The sequence below is a fragment of the Doryrhamphus excisus genome, chromosome 19 (assembly GCF_030265055.1).
Source record: "Doryrhamphus excisus isolate RoL2022-K1 chromosome 19, RoL_Dexc_1.0, whole genome shotgun sequence".
NCBI classification, from domain to species: Eukaryota; Metazoa; Chordata; class Actinopteri; order Syngnathiformes; family Syngnathidae; genus Doryrhamphus; species Doryrhamphus excisus.
In genome coordinates, this window is record NC_080484.1 from 12,355,269 (window position 1) to 12,381,737 (window position 26,469).

At 41.0% G+C, this 26,469-nt stretch overlaps 1 protein-coding gene across 2 annotated transcripts in view; it reads right to left on the bottom strand.

The window, feature by feature from the left end:
- The window catches only part of nbas (NBAS subunit of NRZ tethering complex), a 112,773-nt gene that overhangs the window by 25,706 nt on the left and 60,598 nt on the right, over nucleotides 1-26,469 (bottom strand). For both annotated transcript variants that reach the window (XM_058056689.1, XM_058056690.1), the window contains exons 40-46: nucleotides 22,876-22,952; nucleotides 20,636-20,773; nucleotides 11,571-11,794; nucleotides 10,938-11,048; nucleotides 6,360-6,613; nucleotides 3,484-3,842; nucleotides 380-604 (exon numbers count right to left, since the gene is read on the bottom strand). In XM_058056689.1, coding sequence (XP_057912672.1) covers nucleotides 380-604; nucleotides 3,484-3,842; nucleotides 6,360-6,613; nucleotides 10,938-11,048; nucleotides 11,571-11,794; nucleotides 20,636-20,773; nucleotides 22,876-22,952 — 1,388 coding nt within the window. The remainder of the gene's footprint in view (nucleotides 1-379; nucleotides 605-3,483; nucleotides 3,843-6,359; nucleotides 6,614-10,937; nucleotides 11,049-11,570; nucleotides 11,795-20,635; nucleotides 20,774-22,875; nucleotides 22,953-26,469) is intronic.

Sequence of the window (26,469 nt, forward strand, 5' to 3'; positions counted from 1 at the left end):
TGATGAATTTATTTAATTTTGCATTGTTTTGTCTAACCTGTGATCGTTTGTTCCTTTGTAAAACATAAGCAGGGGCTAAATGCTATGAAGTAGCAGAATGTGGGAGTCAAAAATGTCTCATGGTTGCATAGCAACAATGGCCTCATGGTTCCATGTTTACACATACAGCGAGAGAGACAGAGAGAGAGGTGACAGCAGTGTAAATGAGTGTGACTTAGGCTAATGAGACACAGCATGGTGTATATATTCTACTTGACCGGATTGAAAAGCATAGTAGAAGACGGGGATCTTCCATTTTGATCAAGGGGTGATTACGTGGTTTCTCAGGCTTGAAAGCACACAAAAGAGTCAAGGTGTTGTGCCGATGGCTTCTTTCTACCTGTTGGCTGTCTTTGAGCGAAAGGACGAAGGGGTGACTGAGCGTGTCCAGGTGGGCTTGTGATTGCTGCAGGTGCGCCAGGGCCTCGTCATAAGTCATTGCCGCCGAGCCCGTCCCTTCCCGGTCGCCGGCCATCTCGTGCCCGCGCTTCCTGCTCTTCTCGCCCAGCTGGCGCAGGGCTTTGGTGGCTTGGCTGATCAGCCCGGATCGCACTTGGATGCTCAGCTGGAGATGGAGACGGAAATGATGATGATTGGTGGAGCAAATGAGAAACTTACAGTTCAAACCGCTCAAAAAAGTCAACATGTAACATTTTTATTTTCACTTTCACTACATCAAATCTTATCAACCTTTAGGTCCGAAAACGATATGACAAAAATTGTACTATTTTTTGGTTCACTTTCATCGCATTATATTGAACTTTTAAACATTTTTTGATATGATATGTTTACATTCATGATTCACTGTTTTGCTGAATAGGGAAAACCTATGCACAAAAAGCACAACAATTAGGTTGATTGGTCACAACATTGACAACAATGAAAAAAAACATACACTTTATACCTTAGTTTCCAAAACGGCCCTGCTTTCACCACATAACATGCTTTAAAAACATCAGACCTTTTTAGTTTTCTTCATGCCCTTTGTGTGAGGAGTCACTGTTTTTTTTTTTCCTTGGATGGAGAAAACATAAAATATTCAATGTCATAAGTGGAATGTTTGGGGTGGGCTTATTTCAGACAGACTAGCTCAATAATTGATAGCAATATTGATTTTCATGCATTTTTTATATTTGGAGCAGGTTGGAATTTTTTTCTAGACAAAAACAAGTTTACACGTTTAAATCCCAAAACGGTCCCGCTCACAGAAGTCTTATATAAGTCTAAAATAAATAATAGAAAATTTAATATACGAATATTTTTGTCACTTTCACCATATTAAATGTTTTTAACTTCAGACATAATATACATGCAGACAGTATTGTTTTTATTGCCTTTTTTTACCCTTTTCTAGTAGCAAATTATCATTCATTTAAAAAAAAAATACCCTTCAATCCCAAGATACGTTATAACTTATGTATTATTTTTATATAAACTGCACCTGCAGAAGAACCACGCTACAGCAACATATCTGACTGAGTAAATAACAAATAGGGTAGACAACATAACCTCCCCAGAGAAGGTGAGGAGTGTCTATTGTTCTTCTGAGTCTTGTGGATACGCCAGTCCAGTAGCCGTTAAATGCAAGCTGCAAGGTGAAAAGATTATAAATGGTCTTTCTATGATCTCACGGGGAAAAAAAAGTCCAGTAAAGTGCCATTTCCTTCCAAAAAAATAAAACATATATACGTCCGGTAACCATTTATCTCACCCTTTGGCCTTGTGGGAAATGGAGCGATCCATCACGAGGGAAAGGGGGGGTGTTAAAGGTCAAACAATGAGAGGAGTCAAGGTTTTTTCCCTTGAAAGGGTTGAAAGATGACAGAAACGAGGATGAGAGGGAGCTGACAGTAGGTTGGCGAGAGATAAAGTGCATGTTAAAAAGCCCAGTGGGACCATGGGGCCTGCTGGGAGTTGGAGTTTAATTGCCTCTGAAATGGAGAAGGTGGAATTAGCTCTCTTGGAAGCACAAGGGGTGAGGGAAGAAAGAAAAAGAGAAGGGTGTAAAACTAAAATGTGGCGTGGAGAGGAAGGTGGCAAAAGCAAGGATCTATTCATAAGATGAGAAGAAGCACGTTAAAGCCGTGTCTATGTCATTCCTTTTTCCGCTGGAAAGGGGCTCATATTCACTGTGAAATGATGCTGTGTGTATTTATCAACTGTGGCTACAACATACCACAAAGGTGTCAAAGAAAAACACCTTCCCAACCTTTTCATTTCAAGCTTTTTCTATGTCGAAAGGTTCAAGTTCGTTTATCCCGAGAAGAGATCAGAGTGCATCCTTGTTGAACTCTGCCCCCCATTGCCCACCCCTTCCACTACTTACATATTGCACATTTGTACATATTACTGTAATATCTTGTTGCATTCATAAATCATACTGTTTATAATTTATATAATCTGCAATAACCGTACTCTAGTCACTTCATTGCAATACTGTACATATTACTGTTATTATATATTGTCACATCCATACTGTTTATAATCTGTATAATCTACAATAGCCATATTATAGTCATTTATTATAGTCATAGCCTGTTATAGTTTTTTACATAGATCTGTCCATTTTTTTTCTACATTTACTTACTACTAAGGTACAGTAAACCTCGGATATATCTGATTCAATTGTTCCCACTGGTTTTGTCCGATATAAGCGAAATCCGTTATATGCGTATACCGGAAAATGTCCGTTTTACGCATATATCGGATTTATATCCGGTATATGCGTAAATCGGATTTTAAGGCACTTCCTTGACTATGTTTCCAATGTACCTGGACGCGCAGGCAACGCTGCAAACGCTGCAAATGACGTCGTATAGCGGCCTGTCACGATTCGGCGAATCGGAGCGCCACGATGCGGCCATCCGATATATGCGAGGGAAATTTAATGGAAATGCATTGGAACGGGACTGGAGATTTTGTCCGAAATAGGCGAAATCCGTTATAAAAAATCCGATATATGCAATGAATTTTTATTGGAAATGCATTACAGAAAAATTGGTCCTTTTTTATCTGTCCGTTGTGAGCGAATTTCCGATATATCAGAGTCCGATATATCCGAGGTTTACTGTACTTATAAAATTGCACTTCTGGTTGGATGCTTACTGCATTTTGTTGCCCTGTACCAGTGACATGAGCAATAACAATAAAGTTGAATTTAATCTAATCTAATCTAATCTGCTGTGAGAGTCGAATGATGAAGTCTCGACCTTGGAAGTAACTGCTCTACATCCTTTTCTCGGGTTCCACCCTTTCAGGGGTGGGACCGCTGCCCTACATGTATCAGTGGTGTGGCTATGTGTCTGCAGTAGTACTTCTATTGTTTAACACTAGAGCTGCACATAATAAAGTAAACATAATAAAACCAGTCAATAAATAACAAATGATATGGCTAGTATGGACAAAATATGCATTCTAATAAGGTAAACTAACAATGGCGCTTACCTGTTGGACAGCCTCTGTAGAGAAAGTGATGTTGTCCAGGAAGTGGATGGCATCAGCAGGCACCAGCCTGTCCAGGTACTTGGCGCAGGTGTCGTAAGCATGGAGGTAGTCCTGGTCGCTCTGTGGAGGTCTTTTCAGCAACTGGGCGTCTCCTTTCCAGAACAACTTCTGCAGCCATGTGGCGTGGACCTCGCTGGGGGAGAGCGTTGCCGGTTCTCCACCGCCACCGGCGCTGCCAGCGGGCCTTGGCAGACGATTGGCGAGTTTCGAGATGGACAGCACGTTCTGACTGGTCAGGACCGGTTCTAGGACGGCCAGTGGGTCCAGGGACTCGTCTGTCAGCTGGCGGTAGTTTAAGCCTGCATGTGTGAGATTCATTGCCATCAGTATGCTGCACCAAACAGGATAGATAGAAACTGGCAAAAGTGATGGGACACCTGGCCAGTGTCTAAGCCAGGGGTGTCAAACTCGCGCCATGGAAGGGTGAGACACTGCCGGTTTTCTCTCCAGCTGGTCATTAAATCAGGTGATTTTAGCGATCAACATCTCCTCCATTTTCACCTGCTTGGCTAGCAAACCTTGCAGCGCCCCGGCCCTCCATTGACACGTGTGGTCAAAGTTACTGTAACGCTTCTCTTCCTGAAACTGCTGCACACAAAAGATGAGTGTGAATATGGACCCCATACCGTGCTTTTCTGACGAATACACCACATGGTAGCGCTGTTATTCAACCCCAACGTTTTACCCTCCGATAAGTTCAATGCACTCAACAAAACACTGGACAAAACACCAAGTGTAACTTTATGGTGTTTTGCCCAATCACAGTCAAATGCGGTGTACACCTTTAGGGGACGGACAAGCACGCATATGACAAATTTGAGCAAGATTGGTTGCAAAACATGGCTGACATCAAGCAAAATGTATTTGAAAATTGTCCATTTATTCATTCATTCATTTTCTACCGCTTTTTCCTCACGAGGGTCACGGGGGATGCTGGAGCCTATCCCAGCTGTCTTCGGGCGAGAGGCGGGGTTCACCCTGGACTGGTCGCCAGCCAATCACAGGGCACATATAGACAAACAACCATTCACACTCACATTCATAATTTGGAGTCACCAATTAACCTAGCATGTTTTTGGAATGTGGGAGGAAACCGGAGTACCCGGAGAAAACCACACAGAGATGGCCGAGGGTGGAATTGAACCCTGGTCTCCTAGCTGTGAGGTCTACGAGCTAACCACTCGTCCACCGTGCAGCTAAGTCCAGTAATCATTCATTCATTCATTTGGAGTCACCAATTTACCTAGCATGTTTTTTGAATGTGGGAGGAAACCGGAGTACCCGGAGAAAACCCACGCATGCATGGGGAGAACATGCAAACTCCACACAGAGATGGCCGAGGGTGGAATTGAACCCTCGTCTCCTAGCTGTGAGGTCTGCGTGCTAACCACTAGACCCTGGAAAATTGTCCATTTGTCTAGAAATAATACAACTCTGAGGCTTTATTACATGTATGCTAGCATGTCTTACAAAGCATTTTGAACAAAAACCCATAGGGGGTGCAACAAATATCATTTATTTGCTACCATGTGATGGCTCTTCAAGCATATATTTACTACTAATTCACATATATATTCCATAACTACACAACAAATCATCAAAAGCTGTTTTGTGTCATACATGTACAGTGTGTACGTGTTGTAGTGTAGCATGTATGCTCTCAGACAGACACATTAGTGTGGCAACACCGCAGCCTGCCCAAGCTTTAAATATTTAACAGTGGCACGCCTGCCTGCTTGCCCGGAGGGAGGGCTCACTCAATGTTCTCATACACATACACACACACACACACACACACACATTTACATCTACTCACACGGAACCATGATGAAACACGCACACACATTTCCAAACAGCCTCAGACAGACACTTCAATGAATATTCACTTGTTCTCCATTCAGTATGCATTTTATATTGTAACATTTGGGTCAGGTGTCCAAAATGGGGCACAGGTGTATTTTTAGTCCATTTATTGAAAGTTGTTTGAGGAAAAATATATTTCAGGCCAATGGGGCAGTTCTGATTGGGTCAAATCAATGTGTGCTTAGTGTCTATCAATTATAATACTGCCTCTGGTCATGAAATGTAATACAGTACCTTGGTTAACATCCGCCCGGTTAGTGCAATTTTCGGTTAACATCCAAAATTTTGCTTTGGTTTGTGTTCACCACTTGGTGAGCATTGAATTTGGCATCTTGCAACCAAGACGGAATCTAGTGATACTTGAACATGATTGCGCAATTTTTGTTAAAAAGTTAAAAATTTGTGTTCGCCGCTTGGTTAGCATTCAATTTGGCATCTCGCAACCAAGACGAAATCTAGTGATAGTTGAACATGATTGCGCAATTTTTGTTAAAAAGTTAAAAAATGAGCTTGTTATGCAGCCTTAAGTTTTCACAATAACTCTCTCCAATTAGCGCCCCATCCTCTTTCTGATTCAGGTAAACAAAGTGGATAAAAGTGCGATGTGACATGTTTTTGGGACAGGTGTGTGCTAAAAGGTAAATAAGTCCAGATGGCAGTGTTAAACAGAGGCATGTGTCAGCGATGTGAAAGAGCAGACGGAGCAATCCAGGCGTGAAAACACATCTGACACAACCCTGCGACCTTTAAACTTCTTCTAGACCGAGTCACCGCACCTCCTGCAGGCCTTTAACTAGAAAGTTGGAGCCAAGTGGTGACAAAGCGCTTGTGATGTCCTTGGAGAGGACGCTAACGTCGGCAAACCAGTCACTGTTTTCTACTGAACAGACAGTAGTTCTAGTCAGCGCTCGAGCAGCAGCAGCATCATCATCCATCTATGTGATACTACTTACCGCTGGCCACGGCTCGAAGCTTCTTGAGCAGCTTGACGTGGCTTTCCGGTTTGATGGCGGCGCCAACCATGTAAGGCTCGCAGCCGGCGGCGTCCAGCAAGGTGTAGTAATACAGCAGGCGGCCCAGGTCGCTTCCCTCCACGCTGGGAAGAACATACTTGTTCATGTGGCTATAAAAGGCCTGGGGGTTGCTCTTTAGAGTCTGGAACAGGCCCAGTGAATCGCTGCGGGATTCAATGTCCTTGGTGGAGAGGCTGCAAGGAAGACGGAAGAGAAATACAACTTGAGAGAATGTAGCTATTATTCATTTACTTTGCATGATATTGAATGGCTGAAAAGATGGTGTGCATGCTATAACATAACACAACACAATGTAACGCAATATAACATCATAACATAACACAACACAGCATGTAGCATTGCGTAACGGAACATAGCATAGCATATAGCCTTTGTCTATTAAATAAAAATCCAAATCTGGATCAGTTGAAATGAGATCTTATTTTAAAGAGCTTGGAACATCCTGTGAAGACGGCTAATTATAGACAGAAATCCATGCAGACATGTTAATAAGTCTCAACAGGAAATTGCACACAAACAAAAGTCCATGCTGAATAGCAGACAGGAAGTTTTGATTTGCATAGTAAAGAGGTGACTCAGCTGTGCAAACACGTATTATCATAATGTCCTGAACTCCACACCATAAAATTACATATTAAAAAAATAATAATAAAAAAGACACACACCCTGCTGGATTGTAATTTGTAAACAAATTAGTAGTAAGAAAGAAGATGAGAAAAAGAGGGGCTGCATCAGTTCAAACAGTAATGACATGCTGAGTAATCCTCACCCGCTCGCTTCCCTTCACTTTAATTCCGACTGTCTGATTAGCACACCAATTATCTTTGCATGTGACTTTAATGGCATTAGCTTGGATTGGATGGCAGAGCTAACACAACATGCAAGGAAGTGACGACCACTACACTGGATTACATTTGCTTTATCACATGCTGACTCTTTTGGAAATGGACCAGATGAGAAGGCTTTGGGTATTATATTATATATTATGTATTATATATTATATCAGGCAGAAAAAGCAGCGATATAGAAGTTGGAATTGTGTTGGAAGACAGCTGAGCCAGCGGGATAATGTCAGCTAATAAACCTTGGCGGGTTGCTTCTGAAACGGCGGAGACGAATTATACATTTGCAATCACGCTAGCAATTAATCTTTTTGCAGTGATTGCCTCTAAAAATAATAATAATAATGCAGATTTTAAGTTGCCCTTCCCTCTTCCCTATGACTCTTCGACAACCTTTCAGAAACTTGTGAAAAATATGACGCGAGTATAAAAAACAAGTCAAACAAACTCAAATTGTTTGTGTTTCACAAACAAAATACAATGGTGTTGACCTCAAATTAACAACATATATAAATACAAAATATCAGGCTTCATTATTTATTTTCATTTGTTCTTTATTTTACTGTATTATTATCAGTAGTCGTAGTAGAACAATTTGTGTTGTAAATATTGTAATACTGGATATAGAGTCAAAAAATGACAATTGTTGGAATATTATTATTACCGTACATTCCTTACACTGTATTTCATCTCTCTACAACAGGGGTCTCAAACACGTGGCCCGTGGGCCAAATGTGGCCCGCAGGACACTAGTTTGAGGCCCCCGCCTTGATATGAAAGTTTAATGTGCGGCCCGCGCAAGTTTGATATGGATGCTGTATGGTATCATGTACCCAGAAAAAAATATTACGTTTGATTAATGTTCATGTTAAAGGTTAAATAACTGTTAATAGTTATCCTCCCTATCCGTGTGGAAGTGGTAAGTTTTTGGCTATTTAAGTTTAAAGGAACTATCAATAACTTGAAGGCTACCGTTTAGGTCGCTAGCTCTCTAGTTTGCGAGTTAGCATGTGTCTCAAGACCCTGCAGTTGCGCAATATGTTATAAATAATAAAAGTATAAATGTGACTATAGTTGTGTTTTGTCATGTCTACAGGGCTCTAATAATGCTTTGTTCATTTTGATCTGAAAAAAATTATTTGTCTACTCACCAACTATATGTGGTTTCTTAAGTTTTTATTATTTGCCGTTTTATTATTATTATTATATTTATTTATTACTGATTGATTTTCATTATTCTTGATTTGTTTATTTATTTTTCATCTTATTTTGTGCAGAAAAATAAAAATGAAGATATTTGAGAACAGTGGAATGTTTTATCAGAGCTTTTATTGTAGAAATTGTATATTTTTCTGTTTTTAATAAATGCGTTTTTTTTTTTTTTTTTGGGGGGGGGGGGGGGGGGGGGGGGCTTGCCCAGCCTTGCCCAGCCTTGCCCAGACCCTAGCTCCAGTGGCCCCCAGGTAAATTGAGTTTCAGACCCCTGCTCTACAATATATGAAAAACTACTTTTTTTATTATTAGAATATTCATAGAATTTGCTTTTTTCCCTGCATTTGTAAGATGGAAATGATTCCTGCCACTGTCCTCCACAGAGTGTTCCCTTGCTGAGGAGCAAATGCGCTTAAATAGCGCAGCATCAGACCTTGATTGAACTCCTGGGCTTCTCGTGCCAACCGTGCCGAGACCAAAGGCAAGATGTCGACGTCCCCGTTGTGAGGATGATGAGCGTTATTTACAATTTGTACCGCGCTGTCAGACGCCGCTGCCGTCTGTAGTTCCTTTTCTGTTTTTTCTCCTCAAAACATGCTGATGGTGTTCCTCTCTGAAGATCTTTCACATCACCGCCAGCTTCTATGCTTCTACTCCTCCTGGGTTTGCTCGTGTTCCTTTCATGCAAGCTTTCATTTTGAAGACCACCTGCTGCTTTGCTGACTTTTTGCTGGTGTTTGGGGCTGCGTTGACTTGCACAACAAATTAGTCTCCGTGGTGAGGCTTTGGATGGCGAGGCCATGCTGGAAATGTCTGTTGATGGCGGTTTGTGTGTACCTAATGAAGTGGCCATAGCTTCCAGGAGGAGGGATTCAAACACTTTAAGAGCTGTCGTTTGGAAAAACAATAAATGAGGCTGAGGTCCAAGTCCCCAAAGGACCTCGCTGAAAATACACACACACACACACACTCGGGCACAATGCTGACGACGGCGGTGTTTAGCGTGGCATTGATCCCTGCAGTGTTCATTCTGTGCTGACATCATTGTCTCAGGGACACCCTGTCGCCATCATCCATCTCTTCTTCTTTTCGGTCCCTTTATCTCAGTACCACCTCAAATTTCATTCACACGCACAGACACACAACACACACACAAGTAACACACACTCGCCTGTCTCTCACTGGCATCCTATGCAGTATCGTGCATGCCGAAATGGACAATGTGTACTTCAAACCAGCTTGCATATACTATTTCAACTGCAAAACTACTAGTATGAAATAATGAGGTATTTAATGAAGTAAGTATAAGGTAATTCCTCGTAGTATTTGTAGTTGAGTAAAAGTGTCATGCATCAAATATCTCTTTCAAATATTTGTTTTTTGTCATCAAATAATGTTAGCAAAATATTATAGTCTATATTATACAGTATATGACAATAAAACACTCTTAATGAATACATGATTATTGATATGATTATTATTAGTAGTAGTAGGAGAAGTATATTTGTATTTTTTGTTGTAATTTACATACAGTAGAACTGCATTGAGAGCTGTTTCTAATACTTGGTCTCATGTCACCAAATAAGGTAACCGAAATATTACAAAAATACACAGAACATATAAAAATGTCTGTAAAATGTATGTAAAAAAGGTAATAAAAATTGTAAAAAAAATGAACATAAAATTTATATTTAAACAATTATTAAATAATAAGGGTCATTATTTTAAAAAGTGTAATAACTATAAAAAATAAACACAATAGAATATAGAATATTACATATTTGTTTTATTGGACTGTTTTTATTACTTTTTAACAAGAATAAAAAAGTAATAAAAACGGTTCAATAAAAAATAAGTACCCCTTTGACAAATGTCCGTGTCGTCATTCCAAGGCATTCCCAGAGCACATTCCCTCTAAGTTGTTCCAAGTGTGTATTTGCAGTAAGCCTCCGCCTGCTCTATTTATATCATTCCCAGCATTCATCCATGCATTAAATCAATATCCATATTGCAGATGCTTCAAGCCTGGAATGCTCTGTGTTGCTACACAAACATTTGCCTTTCACAACACACACACACGTATATACCAAGGCACATTGTTAGGCTTAGGTTGTAATTTATCATTAAATACAATCCATAAACCATTTCCTTATATCGGAATGGGACGGGGGGCTTATTTATCACTGCTACACACACATATGTGCTGTACTGTATATAGAAAAAGTGCTGATAGGACATTCTATTGCAAATAAGGCAAGGCTCTGGCAAAACATGAGGCACAATATCAGCTGCAGAAAGTCAAGTGTGGTGTACCTAATGTTGTGTCTGCACATGCCGGTCATTTCAGGTTACTTTCACGCCATTAACTGAGCAATCGGCAGGAGGAAGAAACCAGATAAAAAGAAACATTTCTGTGTGTGTGTGTGTGTGTGTGTGTGTGTACCCGCTGTCAGTGAAGAGGAACTCCAGATGAGTCATGTGGACCTCCCACAGAGGAATGCTGTAGCGCTTAGCCAACGATACCGAGATGCTGTACACACTGTGATCCAGCGTCCTGACACACACACACACAAAGTAAAATAATGACCATGTTACATCTCATTAGTGCAGCGTCACTCCCACACACACACACACACACACACACACACACTTGATACTCGTACATATTTGTTAAAAAAAACATGCATATGTGTAGTAGGAGTAGTAGGAGAAGTATATTTGTATACAATAATATATTTGTAAAGCAAATGAGGCCATCAACAACAATACAGTATGCCTTCTTATTCCTGGATGACTTATTAGAAGTAATACACTTCTTTCTTTCTTCTGTTTTCCCAATAGGTCTCAAATGAATAGAAAGAGTCAGTTCCAGGGTCAAACTGTCACCACTGGGCAAACAACGTTAGTGCTCACATGCACTAACATGAGCCTCTTCAGCATCACAAAGCATTGCGCTCACTTCTGCTTTTGCTTCCTTAACTAAGTAGCTAACTACATTTTTACCACATGTGCTAGCATCTGGCCCCAAAAAGACAAAATTTTGTGCAGAGTCAACATATTTGCAAGCGCCACCTACTCCGCCAGGCCAAGTATGGTCTCCTTTTTGTAGTCGGGGTCGGAGCTGAACCTCTGCACGTCCACGCCGCGGCCCAGCCCCTGCAGCACCTGGGCCTGGGTGAAGTCGGTCAGGCGCTCGTTGTAGGCGTGGAGCTGTGCGATCAAATTCTGCAGCTCCTCCGGCCAACCCGAATACGAGGATACGTGGCGGGTGACCAGGTGGATCAGCTCCTTTGGGTCAGCCTGTAAGGAGGAGGAAGGAGGAGGTGTTGTCAACAGTGGCCTTGACTGTGCCAGTCCTGTCTCTTGTTGAGCCTTATAGTGTTTGACTGCCCAAGTGTCATACATTATTATGTCATACCGTATGTGGGGGTCACTCATAGTGCATACAGTATTAGCAGTATGTGGGGGCACTCATAGTGCATACAGTATTAGCAGTATGTGGGGGTCACTAATAGTGGATACAGTATTAGCAGTATGTGGGGGTCACTAATAATGCATACAGTATTAGCAGTATGTGGGGGTCACTCATAGTGGATACAGTATTAGCAGTATGTGGGGGTCACTAATAATCCATTTAGTATTAGCAGTATGCGGGGGTCACTAGTAGTGCATACAGTATTAGAAGTATGTGGGGGTCACTCATAGTGCATACAGTACTAGCAGTATGTGGGGGTCACTAATGCTGCATACAGTATTAGCAGTATGTGGGGATCACTAATAGTGCATACAGTATTAGCAGTATGTGGGGGTCACTAATAGTGCATACAGTATTAGCAGTATGTGGGGGTCACTAATAGTGCATACAGTATTAGGAGTATGTGGGGGTCACTAATAGTGCATACATTATTAGCAGTATGTGGGGGTCACTATTAGTGCCTACATTATTAGCAGGATGTGGGGGTCACTAATAGTGCATACAGTATTAGCAGTATGTGGGGGTCACAAATGCTGCATACAGTATTAGCAGTATGTGGGGGTCACTAATAATGCATACAGTATTAGCAGTATGTGGGGGTCACTCATAGTGCATACAGTATTAGCAGTATGCGGGGGTCACTAGTAGTGCATACAGTATTAGCAGTATGTGGGGGTCACTCATAGTGCATACAGTAATAGCAGTATGTGAGGGTCACTAATAGTGCATACAGTATTAGCAGTATGCGGGGGTCACTAGTAGTGCATACAGTATTAGCAGTATGTGGGGATCACTAATAGTGCATACAGTATTAGCAGTATGTGGGGGTCACTAATCCTGCATACAGTATTAGCAGTATGCGGGGGTCACTAGTAGTGCATACAGTATTAGCAGTATGTGGGGGTCACTAGTAGTGCATACAGTATTAGCAGTATGTGGGGGTCACTAGTAGTGCATACAGTATTAGCAGTATGTGGGGGTCACTAATAGCGATATTAGCATTGAGCTAGCACAACATTCAGAAGGAAAAGCTATTGAATTTCAGTCTAGTTTCAATGCTTATGGTGACACTGTGTTAGCGTTACGCCAAGCCAAGGCTATTTCGCTTTATTTGTACTCCCCACCTCTCGCCCGAAGACAGCTGGGATAGGCTCCAGCAACCCCCGCGACCCTCGTGAGGAAAAAGTGGTAGAAAATGAATGAATGAATGTACTCCCCGCCCAAAATATGCAGGTAAGACAAGAGAGAAATTCAAATCTCGCTGCTGCAATATAGCTTTGAGGAACACATCAACCCAACCTCTCAACAGCAAGCAATTCAATCCCCCTCTTTCCTCTTCTCTCTCTCTCTCGCTGTCGTGTCGATGTGCTTAAAAAAATATGGTGAAATGAAGCAATAGCTGCCGTGACTCAGGCCGAGCGGGGTGGAAATTGGACGTCGGGTACGCACATTTGAGTGCAGGCACAGGAACATCGTGGCGATACTAATTCACCTGACTTATGTTTATGGTGGATGGTAGCCTGGCTGGGATGAGATGGGGTATTGGCTCATGGTATTTGCATAAGATAATTACGCCATCAACGACTTTTCCTGCTCACACTGCGTATGTGTGTGTGCGTGTGAGAGAGAGTGTGATTGAGTCACAGTTCAACAGCAAGGACAGGTAGAGGAATATTAAAAGTTATAACGTAAATAGTGTATAAGGAATTAAAGAGGACAAGGGAGGATATGCTGCATTTTCTCCGAGAGGAAGGCAAAGGAAATGACTTTAAGGGCAGCATCTTGTTGCTGCGGCAGTATGGTAGTCCCTCATTTATCGTGGTTAATTGCTTCCAGACCCGACTGTGAGTCCAAGTAGGACTATTTATTTCAGGGGTGTCCAAAGTGCGGCCCTCGGGGCCATTTGCAGTAAAAATATCATTTTTTTAAACGAAATACAGAATTTCACACGGGGCCATATAGGTTTGGAGTTTTTTTTCTCTTAACTCATTCAATCCCAAGTATTTTTCACAAGACCACCTGTCCACTACCGGCCATTTTAGATGATTTGGACTTTCAGGGCACATAGAATATTGTGTTCTGTGACCATATAAACATGGGAACCACCCCCCAAAAAAAATCTCATCTATTTTTGTTCTAATCAGCAGGAGAACATAAGCAAGTTTCAGGTAAATATCAGCTTCCCACTAAAAAAGGCAGCTTTTTTGTAAAAGGACACGTTTCAAGGATAACTTTCACTTTGACACAAATGTTTTGCTTTTGTGACAGCTCAAATATCTGAACTGTATCACAACATAAACAACACAACAAACAGCAACGTTTACAACTTTCACATTTGGAACTGAACAGCGTGTGTGCACGCGTGCATATGCGCTTTAACAGTGACATCCATTAGTGTGCTGTTGCATCATCACCTCTTTTTGCCTCTTGTGCAAAAAATATACTATATAAATAAATACCTCTTTGGTGTTTCATTTTGTGTTCAGGTGTGTTATTGTGTTAGTGACAAACATGCAAAAAAGTAAGAAATCAGGAAACACTTTTCACACCATTCGATATTGGTGTAAAATTCGCTGCCAGTCCAAATCCGAATGGTCGTTCTGACAGCGACACCATCATATGAGCAAACTCCGACTTGATGTAGCGCTCGTGTGGCTCTTTGAAGCACCAAGCACGGCACGCTTCTCCTCTCCAGGGAGCACGCTAGTAATGATTTTAATGAGTAGTTGCTATGTCACAGTTAGCGCTTCCCATCCATACATTGGCTGCACTCATTAGTAGCAATCCTGCAAACAGTGTAAACAGAGTGTGTGCACGTCATTAGGAGGAGCAAAAGGGGGGAAGACAAGGAGCCGAGGAGCCAGTGAGGCCACCTTTAGTCTATCCGCAAACAGGCTTGAGGTCGTGAGCAAGGCTGGGACTTTGAAGGCGACGTGTCTCTCTCTCTCTCACACACACACACACACACACACACACACACACGAACACGCTTGCCAAAAAGTGACGTGTGATCAAAGGTTGAGCGGTGACTTAGCCCAAAATGCAACAGTGCATTTAGAAAGCATTTTTGTCTAATGGAGGCCCTCTCTACAGTCCACTCGCCACTACAAAGGCTTCCCATGGGTGAAATATGGCCTGCTAATGATCCAGGTTCACAGGGACAATTTGTACAAGTGCACAGGAAAGCTCTGTCATTGGCTTTTATAGTGCTTTTTCCATAATGGCGACTTAATGCCGCACTCCAACAATGGAGACTTGGCCCAGTGGTGCGATGCGCCACTCAGGGATGTTGACGCAAAATGTAAACAACAAGGCTTCCTTTAGCCAACCATATCAATTAGCGATTAATTAGCCATTAAGCTAATGTGTTCATCTTTGCTTAGGATTGAATTTGAACTCTCCTGAGCTTTGGTAAACTTTCACTCATGTTGATGGGAAAAGACATTTAGTCCTACTTCACAGTAAGGCGTAGGGTTTATCAACGACTTTATTGCGCTTCCATAAACTGGCTAGCATAAGTCAGAAGAATGAAAACAAGCTTGGCAAATAATGAGCCCATATTAACAAAAGCATATCTAGCATAAGAGAATGGGATCAGATTCAAATTACAACAATGTAACCAACAATGGTCTCACATTAACAGCGTATAGAACATATGGCTGTAGTCTGAACTTGACAAATAGTGATCCCACCTTAACCAACTATATAAAGTAAATAAGTATGGCAGAAGTTTGAACTTGCCAAATAGTGAGCCAACATGAACATACTATAAAAAGCACAAAAGTAATGCAAGTAGTGTGGACATGCCAAATAGTGATCCAATTTTAACAGCAAGTACATCGAGATAGTAGTAGTATGAATTTGCCAAATAGTGACACGACATTAACAGACTATATTAAGTATATGAGTAATGAAGCAGTAGTTTGAACTTGCCAAATACTGACCCAACATTAACAAACTACATGATGATGTAAAGTAATAAGGCAGTAGTTTGGGCCTTGCCAAATGGTGAGCCCACATAAACGAAGCATATAAAGTATATCACTATGGCAGTCATTATTCTCGCCAAATAGTGATCCCATATGAACAGCCGGTACATCAGGATGGTCGTAGTATGAACTTGCCAAATAGTGACCCAACATAAACAGACTACCGTATATCAAGTATTACTGTAATGAAGTAGTAGTTTGGCCTTACCAAATAGTGAGCCCACATAAACGCAGTATATAAAGTATATTAATACGGCAGGTAAACAGTGATATTAACAGCAAGTACATTAGGATGGTAGCAGTATGAACTTGCCAAATATTGACCTGACATTAACAAACTATATTAAGTATGAGTACTGAGGTAGTAGTTTCAACTTGCCAAATAATGACCAAACATTAACAAACTATATGATGGTGTAAAGTAATCAGGCAGTAGTTTGGCCTTGCCAAATGGTGCGCCATATTAACAGCTAGTACATCAGGATGGTAGTAGTATGAACTTGCCAAATAGTGACACGACATTAACAGACTACATTAACTATATGAGTAATGAGGCAGTCGTTTGAACTTGCCAAATACTGACCGAACATTAACAAACTATATGATGATGTAAATTAACAAGGCAGTAGTTTGGCCTTGCCAAAAAGTGAGCCCACATTAACAGTATATGCAAAGTATATGACAAAAACAGTTGTTTGGACTCGCCAATTAGTGACCCCGCATGAACAGCACATATAAAGCATGGCAGTAGTTTGAATTTGCCAAATAGTGACATGACATTAACAGACTGTATGAAGTAGAAAAGTATGGCACTGAGTTTGCACTTGCCAAATAGTGACCTAACATTAACAGAGTATATGAAGTATAAAAGCGTACCAATGATGTATCGAAACTGCTGACAATACGTCGTCGATATTTTGATATTGAAGTCATAAATAGCCTCTGCCAATTGTTCCACTTGGGTATGAGATGTTTAAAAAAGTCTGTGTGATTTGTGGTATGCAATCACACGCTAAACGCTGGCAGTTTATCTGCATGATATCCTTTCAAGCGATTCTTTGCTCTGCCAATTGTGCGCGCTAGTGATTTATGCGCGTAACGCCGGTCCCGCGTGCTCGCGCCATTAGTCTGCGTGATCAATAGTGGCGAGAGAAAGATAAATGCTTGAGTGAGAAAAAGGAAAGAAATGTCTTTACGCGCCACATTGCGCTCGCACACAATCAGGGACGAACGCGACTCAGCAGACCGAATGCACTCACCTAAAGACGGGATATTCTGTGTTAGCGCCACCGGCGGAGCAATCACGGCAAAGTGAGCGCTTAAGTCGACATATTGAAAAGTTGCAGTGAGAGCAAAGTGGATATCGGCTCATTATGCCTCAAAGGAGGAATGGAAAAGCAGCCATTGTGTGTGTGTGTGTGTTGTCGTCATGCCTGAGAGTCACGATGGGATGGGAAGTAGGAGCCAAAGGGCCGTTCAAGCTAAAAGTGTGCGACAGGATGCTACAGACGCACGCAGATGTGAGTATGTAGTAGATAGCTTAACACGACACGGCATGATATGTCATCATGGGCTCTTTTGTATTGGGAAGGCAAAAATAGGAATGGATAGATCTTTAATTCAGGTTACAACAGTACATTTTTAAACGGGATACTTTTTTCAGGATACGCGCACAATTTAACAATATCCAATAAAAGAAATGTATAGAAAAGTCAAAAATAATGATGGCTAGTTACTTTACGCTGTACGTACATACAATATTAGTGTAATTATTTTTTTATGTGATGTGCTATTTCATTTTTATTTATATTTTGACTGATCTTTCAAGGCATACGGAATATTGTACATAAACATGGTAACGACTAAAATAGCACAAGAGTTGTACGTTGAAATTTTCTCTTCAATGCGGAACCTTGTGCATGCTACACGACTCCGTGCTTATGGACTTCCTGTGCGGAGATTCATTACAAAGGAATGATGCTTTCATAAAATGCACACTTGCCACCTTGTGGCCGTTTCTACAGCTTAATACTACACCAAACATGAGCTCCTCCATTGTGTAGTTGCATCATTTTGCCTAATTTTTTGTGCATTCAGGTTAAAACAATGTATAAATAAGTCTTTGGTCGCGAATGAGTCAAGTTTGAAATGTTGCATCCATATCTGAATATTGCTCTGCGTCTGTGACAAGGTGACTATCTAGTGTGTGGTGTGAAAACATGCTGTTGATTTTGAGACTTTTTTTTTTTTTAAACAAAAAAGAAAAGCAACCAAATCAAACACCTCAAGTCAGCCCTCAGAGACGTCTGGTGCTATTTGCAACTAAATGACTTCAGTGCCTGGAGTGTTTGGTGTCTTATTGCTGTTGCGGGTATGAAATTATGCGATAGCGACAAGAGAATTGAAAGAGTGTTACTGCTCTTCAAGTGGAGTGGGAAGCACTCTCAGACACACACACACACACACAAACACACCAAAACAGGGCATATATAACAATAATATATATTCATTTCCAAGCCCAGACTGCATCTGCAGGAACACATGTGTGCAACCTGTCACACATATCTAAAATTAAATATCACAGACGCTAGAGCTTTAAAGAGATAAGAGGAGGCGAGGAGGGAGGAGAATGCATGTACGGGGAAAAAAATGTAACAAGCATGCATAGACAAGATAATATTGTTGGGAGCGGAGAGAAGCCCTAAGATGTGACAGGAGCACAACGGGCCTATGGGGAGGGATGTACTTTCGGACTACAAATAATAAAAAAGACAAGAGGGGACGGAGGGACGCACACGCAGAAAGCAATTCATTAAACTTAAGTGACAGAAGGGAAACAACAAAGCGTCTACGCTCCGATGGCGGGTGAATAGAAAGGATTTAAAGGCCTTTCTTCCAGCATCCAACATCATCGAGCAGAGATGAAGGACTCCAAATCAAGCGACAACAATGAGTCACTCTTGTAGAAGACAGTCAAAACAAACATCAACATAAGACTTAAATTGGAACCTCCAAAATCAGTGAATGACGACACCGCCGGGAGATAAACACAATTAAAGATACATTGACATTTATTCCAAACAGGATTTAACATGACAACTTCCAAATCTGCCTGTATTAGAACATTCCAGTCAAATCAGAGTACTGGCAGAGTTTGGAGGAGTGATGACAAAGTAGTTTCAAATCAGGATAAGATCCATTTTTAGGCGGAGAAACGGCATGCACCCTGGACCGGTCGCCAGCCATTTGCAGGGCACATTTAGACAAATAACCATTCAATCTAAATCATTCATTCATTCATTCATTTTCTACCGCGGGGGTGCTGGAGCCTATCCCAGCTGTCTTTGGGCGAGAGGCGGGGTACACCCTGAACTGGTGGCCAGCCAATCACAGGGCACATATAGACAAACAACCATTCACACTCACATTCATACCTATGGACAATTTGGAGTGGCCAATTAACCTAGCATGTTTTTGGAATGTGGGAGGAAACCGGAGTACCCGGAGAAAACCCATGCATGCATGGGGAGAACACGCAGACGCCACACAGACATGGCTGAGGGTGGGATTGAACTCGGGTCTCCTCGCTGTGAGGCCTGCACGCTAACCACTCGACCATCGTGCAGTCTCGGGAAGAAAGACAATGAAGCCAAAAATGTACCACTTCCACACAGAATGAGAGGAAAGCATGTGTCTTTCTAGATTTTTTGACCAATTATAAACCATCGTCAACCACAAAGCGGCCATCATTTATCGAGGTTCGAACTGCGACATAGCGATGGACGACTGTATTTTCTTCGCATTTGTTTATCAAAAGCATATTTAGATGTAAAAATGTTTTGCAAACTCCACACAGAGATGGCTGAGGGTGGAATTGAACCCTCCTAACTGTGAGGTCTGTGCGCTAACCACTCGACCGCCGTGCCGCCCCAATCTAAATCAAATCCAGATTAAAATGACAGCTTCACACCCTGTATAAACACAGCAAATGTGCATATTTAATAGGTTGTTGCACATTAAATTGGGTGTTTTATCATTTTATTATGTTTTACAGTGCCACCAGTGGCACTACAACCATTCTCATTTCCGCCACTAAAGATCATACGGGAGCCACTTATCCACTCCGGCTGGCCTCTTTTCCGACATCCTACGTTCCTTTCATTTGAAAATTTGGCCTCCCTGCTCACACCTGATCTTAAACCCACGAGAGCCCAACACCTCCACTCCACTCCAGGTAAAGGTCACGCGCCAATCACGCCGTCTATCATTACCTTCCTTCCCCTTATGAAAAGGAACATAATGCCATGCAATCTGTTTATTCCATCATGTGGACATGTCAAACATATGTTATCCCCTCACTGCGAGAGCACCATGTGAGTCAATGGCAGCATTTAAGCTCTACATAATAGTGGCTGGCTCCATAGGTGACCCATTTCCACCAGAGTGCTACAAAGTGACACAAAGCGACACGCTCATTTATGTTCCAACAAACCAGACTGCTTCCTGCTAGCCGCTACTTATCGCTTGCAAAATGTGGTCCTTTGAGGGAAAAAGTAAACGACACGCTTTCTAATTCCTAATCAAGGCCTATTCATGCAAACTCACTCTCTTTCTCGCTCGCTTCATCAGCAGCCCACACACAAACACCGTGAAAAGAGAAGCGATGCATTCACTGACCTGGTAGAGGGTGTGCTTCTTGTCCTTTAAGCAGGGCATCAGGCGGCTGTAGATCTGCAGGGAGTAGTAGTACGCCGCCAGCTGGAGGGAAAGGGCCGAGTGGCACTGCTTGTCAAAGCACTTGTTGGCGTCCAGGACCTGCATGGCCAAGCAGACCAAACTGTGGTTAAACTGACTTTTTCCTTGCCTCCGTCGCCAAAGTGGTTGCTAATTAATGTGGAGTGCCGTTGGCTTTGTTTCCTGGTTGGAATGAGAGCTGTGAGTCAGTCGCCGCCATATAATTACAATTGTGGCTTGTCATTGAAACATTTCCATTTGGAATCAGCATCAAATCCGGATTCAAATTGGCTTGAAATGTACGTTTTCCGTCTCTCAAGCGCTGCTAAAATTCAATTTAAGCTTCTAAATACATCATTTGAGTATGTACATGTTCAATTGTAGCCAATCTAATCTGGATCACATTCAGATCAAAAGTGGTTTGAAGTTACAGTTTCTGTTGTTCAAATGGATAATATCTGAAGGGGATTTAAACATCTTTACATGATGTACACGAAAGACTCCTGTTAATCTGGATTAAAAGTACTCCGACCTGACAACGTTTTACCCTGAATATATACCTATTTCAAATAAAAATGTGGTTCAAATCAGATTTGACAAAGATTGCACAATTTATGTTAAATTGCTGCCATAATACGATCAGGATTGAAACCAAAATTGGTTCCCATCTGCATTTTATTTCAAGCAAATAAGATGTAAGCATCTATATGTGTTAAGGGAGATTTTACGTGATGACAAATTTTTCAAATGCACAATCTGGATCAGATCAAGATTACAGCTGGTTTCAAGTTATTATTTCCAACCTTTGGAATTGGAGTAAATTTTGTATCTAAACAAGGTAACTTCCAAATCTCATCCAATAGTTACTTTTACTGGTAACTAGTTACTTTATTAGTGGAGTAACTCAGTTACTTTTTTTTAAAGAAGTAACTAGTAACTATAACTAATTACTTTTTAAAGTAACATGCCCAACAGTGATTACAATTGACCTTACATCTTCTTATCCAGAATATTTGCCCAATTTTGTTCAAAAAAGATTTCACATTGAATTGCTGCCGTAACAATCTGGATTGAAACCAGATGAAAGTGGGTTTGATATTGCATCTTCCAATCCACCATGTTCTGTGTGTCAAATTTGATACACATAATAACTGGGATCTTATGTGATTTGAAACTACTTTCAAATTCGCAATCAGGATTGGATCTCGATTAAAAGTGGTTTCCCGTAACAATTTTCCATCTTCCAATTTTGCATATTTGTAGCAGATAATGTCTTAACAAAGTAACTTACAAAACTCAATACAGATCAAATCTGGATTCAATCTAATTTACCTTTTCTGACCAAAACACACAAACAGCTAAATACATGAATTTGGATTTGAAATTAAACATGGATCAGATCCAGATTAAATCTTGCAATTCAGATCATAAAAACAGCAAATTGTGTCAAAACTGGATATGATTATTTACACATGTAGACATATGATTGTTATATACAGTATACTTCTATATGTTCATACTTCCGCATTTGGATGATTGTGTCTTTGTTGTGTGTCCCAATACTTTTGGTCCGGGCTTGTACGCCACTCATCCTGTCAGCATTAGTAATGAAAACACTTTGCCAGTGACAGCCTGTGGTTTTGTTTCTGTGTTAGATGCTGATCACTGCATCATTTCGTCGGAGCGACGCGGCCTTCGAGTGTCACGACGCTATCAGCGACAAAACCCGTGTCGAGATAAGGTCGAGCCAACGAATGAGCGATGCGGGGTTGTCATGTTTATCACATTGACAGTTGAATGCCGATACGCTACAGAAAGACATTGTATCTTTCTTGTGAGGGGAATATTGACTTGAAATGTGACAATGTCCACAATCGTACTCAAGGAAGAACGCGCGGTCGTCTCAGTGTGAAGAGATTCACGGCTCTGACAGCTAAGCGTGTTTAGCATCCATTGAGATGCCAATCTTTGCTCTACAGTGGTTTTTCTTCTCTTTGTACTTGCTCTATAGTTTTAAACTTCTTTAAAACTGCAAAGTAAAGCACTAGCTTTACAGGGGCTAACTTTGTTTTGCACTTGCTACAAAGTGGTTAGCGTCTTTTGTTTGTGCTTGGCTGTGCGCTAGAAATTGAAATTCCAATCTACATCCAGTTTGTGTTGGACCATGGGACGTGTTCACCAACCTGAGGCAGGGCCAGTAAGTAGGACAGCGCCAACATCATGTCCCGTGGAAAGGCGTCGTTGGCCAGCTGCAGTAAAACTGCAAATGAGAGAGAGAGAAAAAAAAGACAAATACTTTTTTTACAATGGATGAACATCCCCTGATTCTAATGAGGACAGGTGCTATGGAAAATGAACGAATGAATATAACACAAACTGGATATGATCCAGATTGAACCTTTAGGCTTGAGGTTAGAGCTTCAGGCCTTGCAATAGAAATCACATGATGTTTCAAGTGGATTGGACTGAGATTTATGCATCTAAACGCATTCATTGGGATTGGGATTCATTGGGATTACATATGTTAATGGGGGGGTGTTACACTGAACACTAAATTCCTACCATAATACATAATACATTGGAAGAAAACACTCTTGCATGTATTTTGTTCAACTCAGATAGAACAATTTCAAAGCCAAAACAAGGCAGCAACCTTTTTTTTCCCCATTTTGGATCAGATTAGGATTAAACCAGATTTAGCTTTGGCCCAAAACCCAAACTGCATTTTTCCAATCAAACATCTAAATATCGTATATGAATGTGGGTTTTATATTAAACCTGCATCCAATCTGGATTCAATCTGGCTTGATTTTCTATCTTCAGACATAGCCAGTTATGGCCAAAGAGGATAAGCATTGACAGAGATTTAAGCATATAAACATGTAATATGAGATGTCAAACAATCTGGATTGACTCCAGATTAACATGACAGCTTCCAAAAACTGCACTAGAGTACTTTTGGGCGACGCTTTACAAAAAACTTGCTTGCTGCAAGGAGATGACAGATCCAGTCAGAGGGCAACACTTGACAGAGTAAAAAGCAAAGTCAAGAAGTGTCATTAAAGAAAAGAAAAAACCTCCTCGTTGACTTGTGGGATTGTGTCCATCTTTTTACCAGACTATTCATGTATTCAGAGATTAAAAAGCCCACTGCTAATAAGTGCACTCTAGATATCTAAAGTGCACTTTAAAGTTCCCCAGAATGACAAATTCACCAAGCCATTCAAAGCCCAGGATTAAATGGCTGTGATTGGAGGTTTTCTAAGTTGTCTAAGTGTGTCTTCAATGTCAAACAGCATTGAGGACCGCCATTAAACCACAACGTCAACACCGCCAGGGGCTCTGAAGCCTCCGAGTGGTGTCAGAGCTTCAAATACACAGGAGAACCCAGTGGAAAGTCGTACTATTTGAAGTTTAGCGCCAAAATTCAGCTTGCGTAATAAGCAGCTTTTGATCATTCAGTTAAGTGTGGTTGTCAGGGAGCAAACAAAGGTTTTTTTTTTAATCCGAAAACACCACTTTGAACAAGAAACTGCTTTTTATTTGGCTTTTGTGTGTGTGTGTAAGATGCCACCACTAAAGGGTACCATGATGGCACTAAAAGGTGATGATGACCATAGAACAGGACATACGTAGTAGAGCTATACAGCGTCAATGTCCTGGTTGCTGAGTACAACATGGCGAAAGTAACAATAATTCGACCCATTGCTCACTACAGTTCACGGCCCCACCGTGATGGTTGAATTTCCACCAAGGATGATTCCATTTTAATCAATTGAATATTTTCATATTTAGAAGAGCATAGAACAACCTGACCTACGGTTTCTAGTCATGATTAGAGCCCTGTAGACATGAACTAACACCCCTATAGTTTCCTTTACGCTCCTATTATTCTTTCTTTACATCCCGTAGCCTGCGCAACTCTTATGCGCAGGCTACAGGATCTCTACAGGGTAGCGACATCTGAGCTACCTCGTTAGCCTCTAATTCATTTCTTCTAAACCTAAAAAAAAAAGAGTTTGAAAGGAAGAAGGAAGGAAGGACAAAGTAAGAAGCCAAAAATGTACCACTTCCACAAAGAATGGGAGGAGAACCCCGCCCCCCACTATGTTATGCCATGAAAAACATATTTACTCACGGTGCAACAAAATGAAAACACCACATCCACAGCAAATTAACACATACATCAACTACTACTACGACGTGGGTGATAAACAACAACCAAAAGCTAAACAAATAGTATGTCCAAATGCCCACAAGGCATGCTGGGTAGCCCAGCAACAATATGATCTATGAGCAATACAATATTGCATATCAAGAGTATGTTAAGTCCACCTTGTTTACTTCTCTGATATTTCCCATCGGAACACTCAAATGGTAAACCTGCTGTTTTTTTCCCATCCAAACACCTGAGGAAAACAAATGTAGTAAACTTGTAGCGACAGGAACAAATGCAACAAAGAGTGACAAAATGGAGAGAGGAGAGCATGTCCTTGAGCGCTGACATCACCACGTGCAATTAGTTCGAACATTCTGCTGCTGTGAGAACTTTGTCCTTCTTGTATTCATTGCATTCTTACGGCCGATATCATTGTCGTTCGCAGCATGCTCCAAATTTTATTTCATTTTATTTCAGCCTTTCCATGTGTTTTGGATGTATAATTTTCAATGAAATAATACCTGCCAGTTGTAGAACCTCTTATCGAGGGTGGTGAAATTAGCAGAACACACACTGGCCTTGACTCGCACTGCAGACAAAGCAATATGGAGGAAAAGAAACACTGCCTATTGGAGTAGGAAGTAAAGTCACAGCTGTGGGTGGTAATCACACAGGGAAGGAAAAAGAGGTGACACAAAAGAAAAGGCTGAAAAAGTGTTTTTGATCTGAAAAGAAGTTAAGGCCAAGGGACAAAGTGAATGCACAAATGAAGGAAATGAAAGCCAATGTGGCGTCCAGGGGAGAAATATTGAACACCGACAGTGGCGGACACAACACAGACCAAAAAAAGAGGCTGGGTACACCCTGGACTGGTGGTCAGCCAATCACAGGGCACATATAGACAAACAACCATTCACACTCACATTCATACCTATGGACAATTTGGAGTCACCAATTAATAATAATAATTATTCTAAGAAAGAAAAATTAAGGTAAAGTTGAAGAAAAATAAAGCAAACAACAATTTTTAATAAGTGAACGTAAACTTCCTCTGGGCATTGTATACAGTACAAAATAAAAATGTTATAATAAAAATGAAAAAAGTAAAGCTAAAAAAAATCTAAAAAAAAGTAATAATAAAATCATGAAAAAATGTTAATTGAATTTGTACAATGTAAGCAATAATGCAACCAAAGACTACAATACAAGTAAAAAGAAAAGCGAATAAAATAAAAATAAAAAAAGATATTGCATGCACAATATTGAATATATTGCATATTTACCAGTTTCTATTGTCTTGAATATAAAATACTCTTAATCCTAGTTCAAATATGTGATGTGATAACGGAGGCGGGAAAGAGTAGGAATGCCCAATAATGTCGGACGTCGGGATGACGTCGAAATGACGTCGCCGGCGTAATGATGTCGAGATGACGTTGCTAGCACACAGCAACAAGCTTGACAGCTCAGCAGGGAAGACAGAGCTGCATTGTATGATATCAGTTATGGAAATGGGTATCACTGAGTAATATCAAACGCATAAAAAACATCAAAAAGTCTTTACTAAAAGTGAACTTTTTACCTTGACATAACAGATAATAAGACAAGTCAACATTCA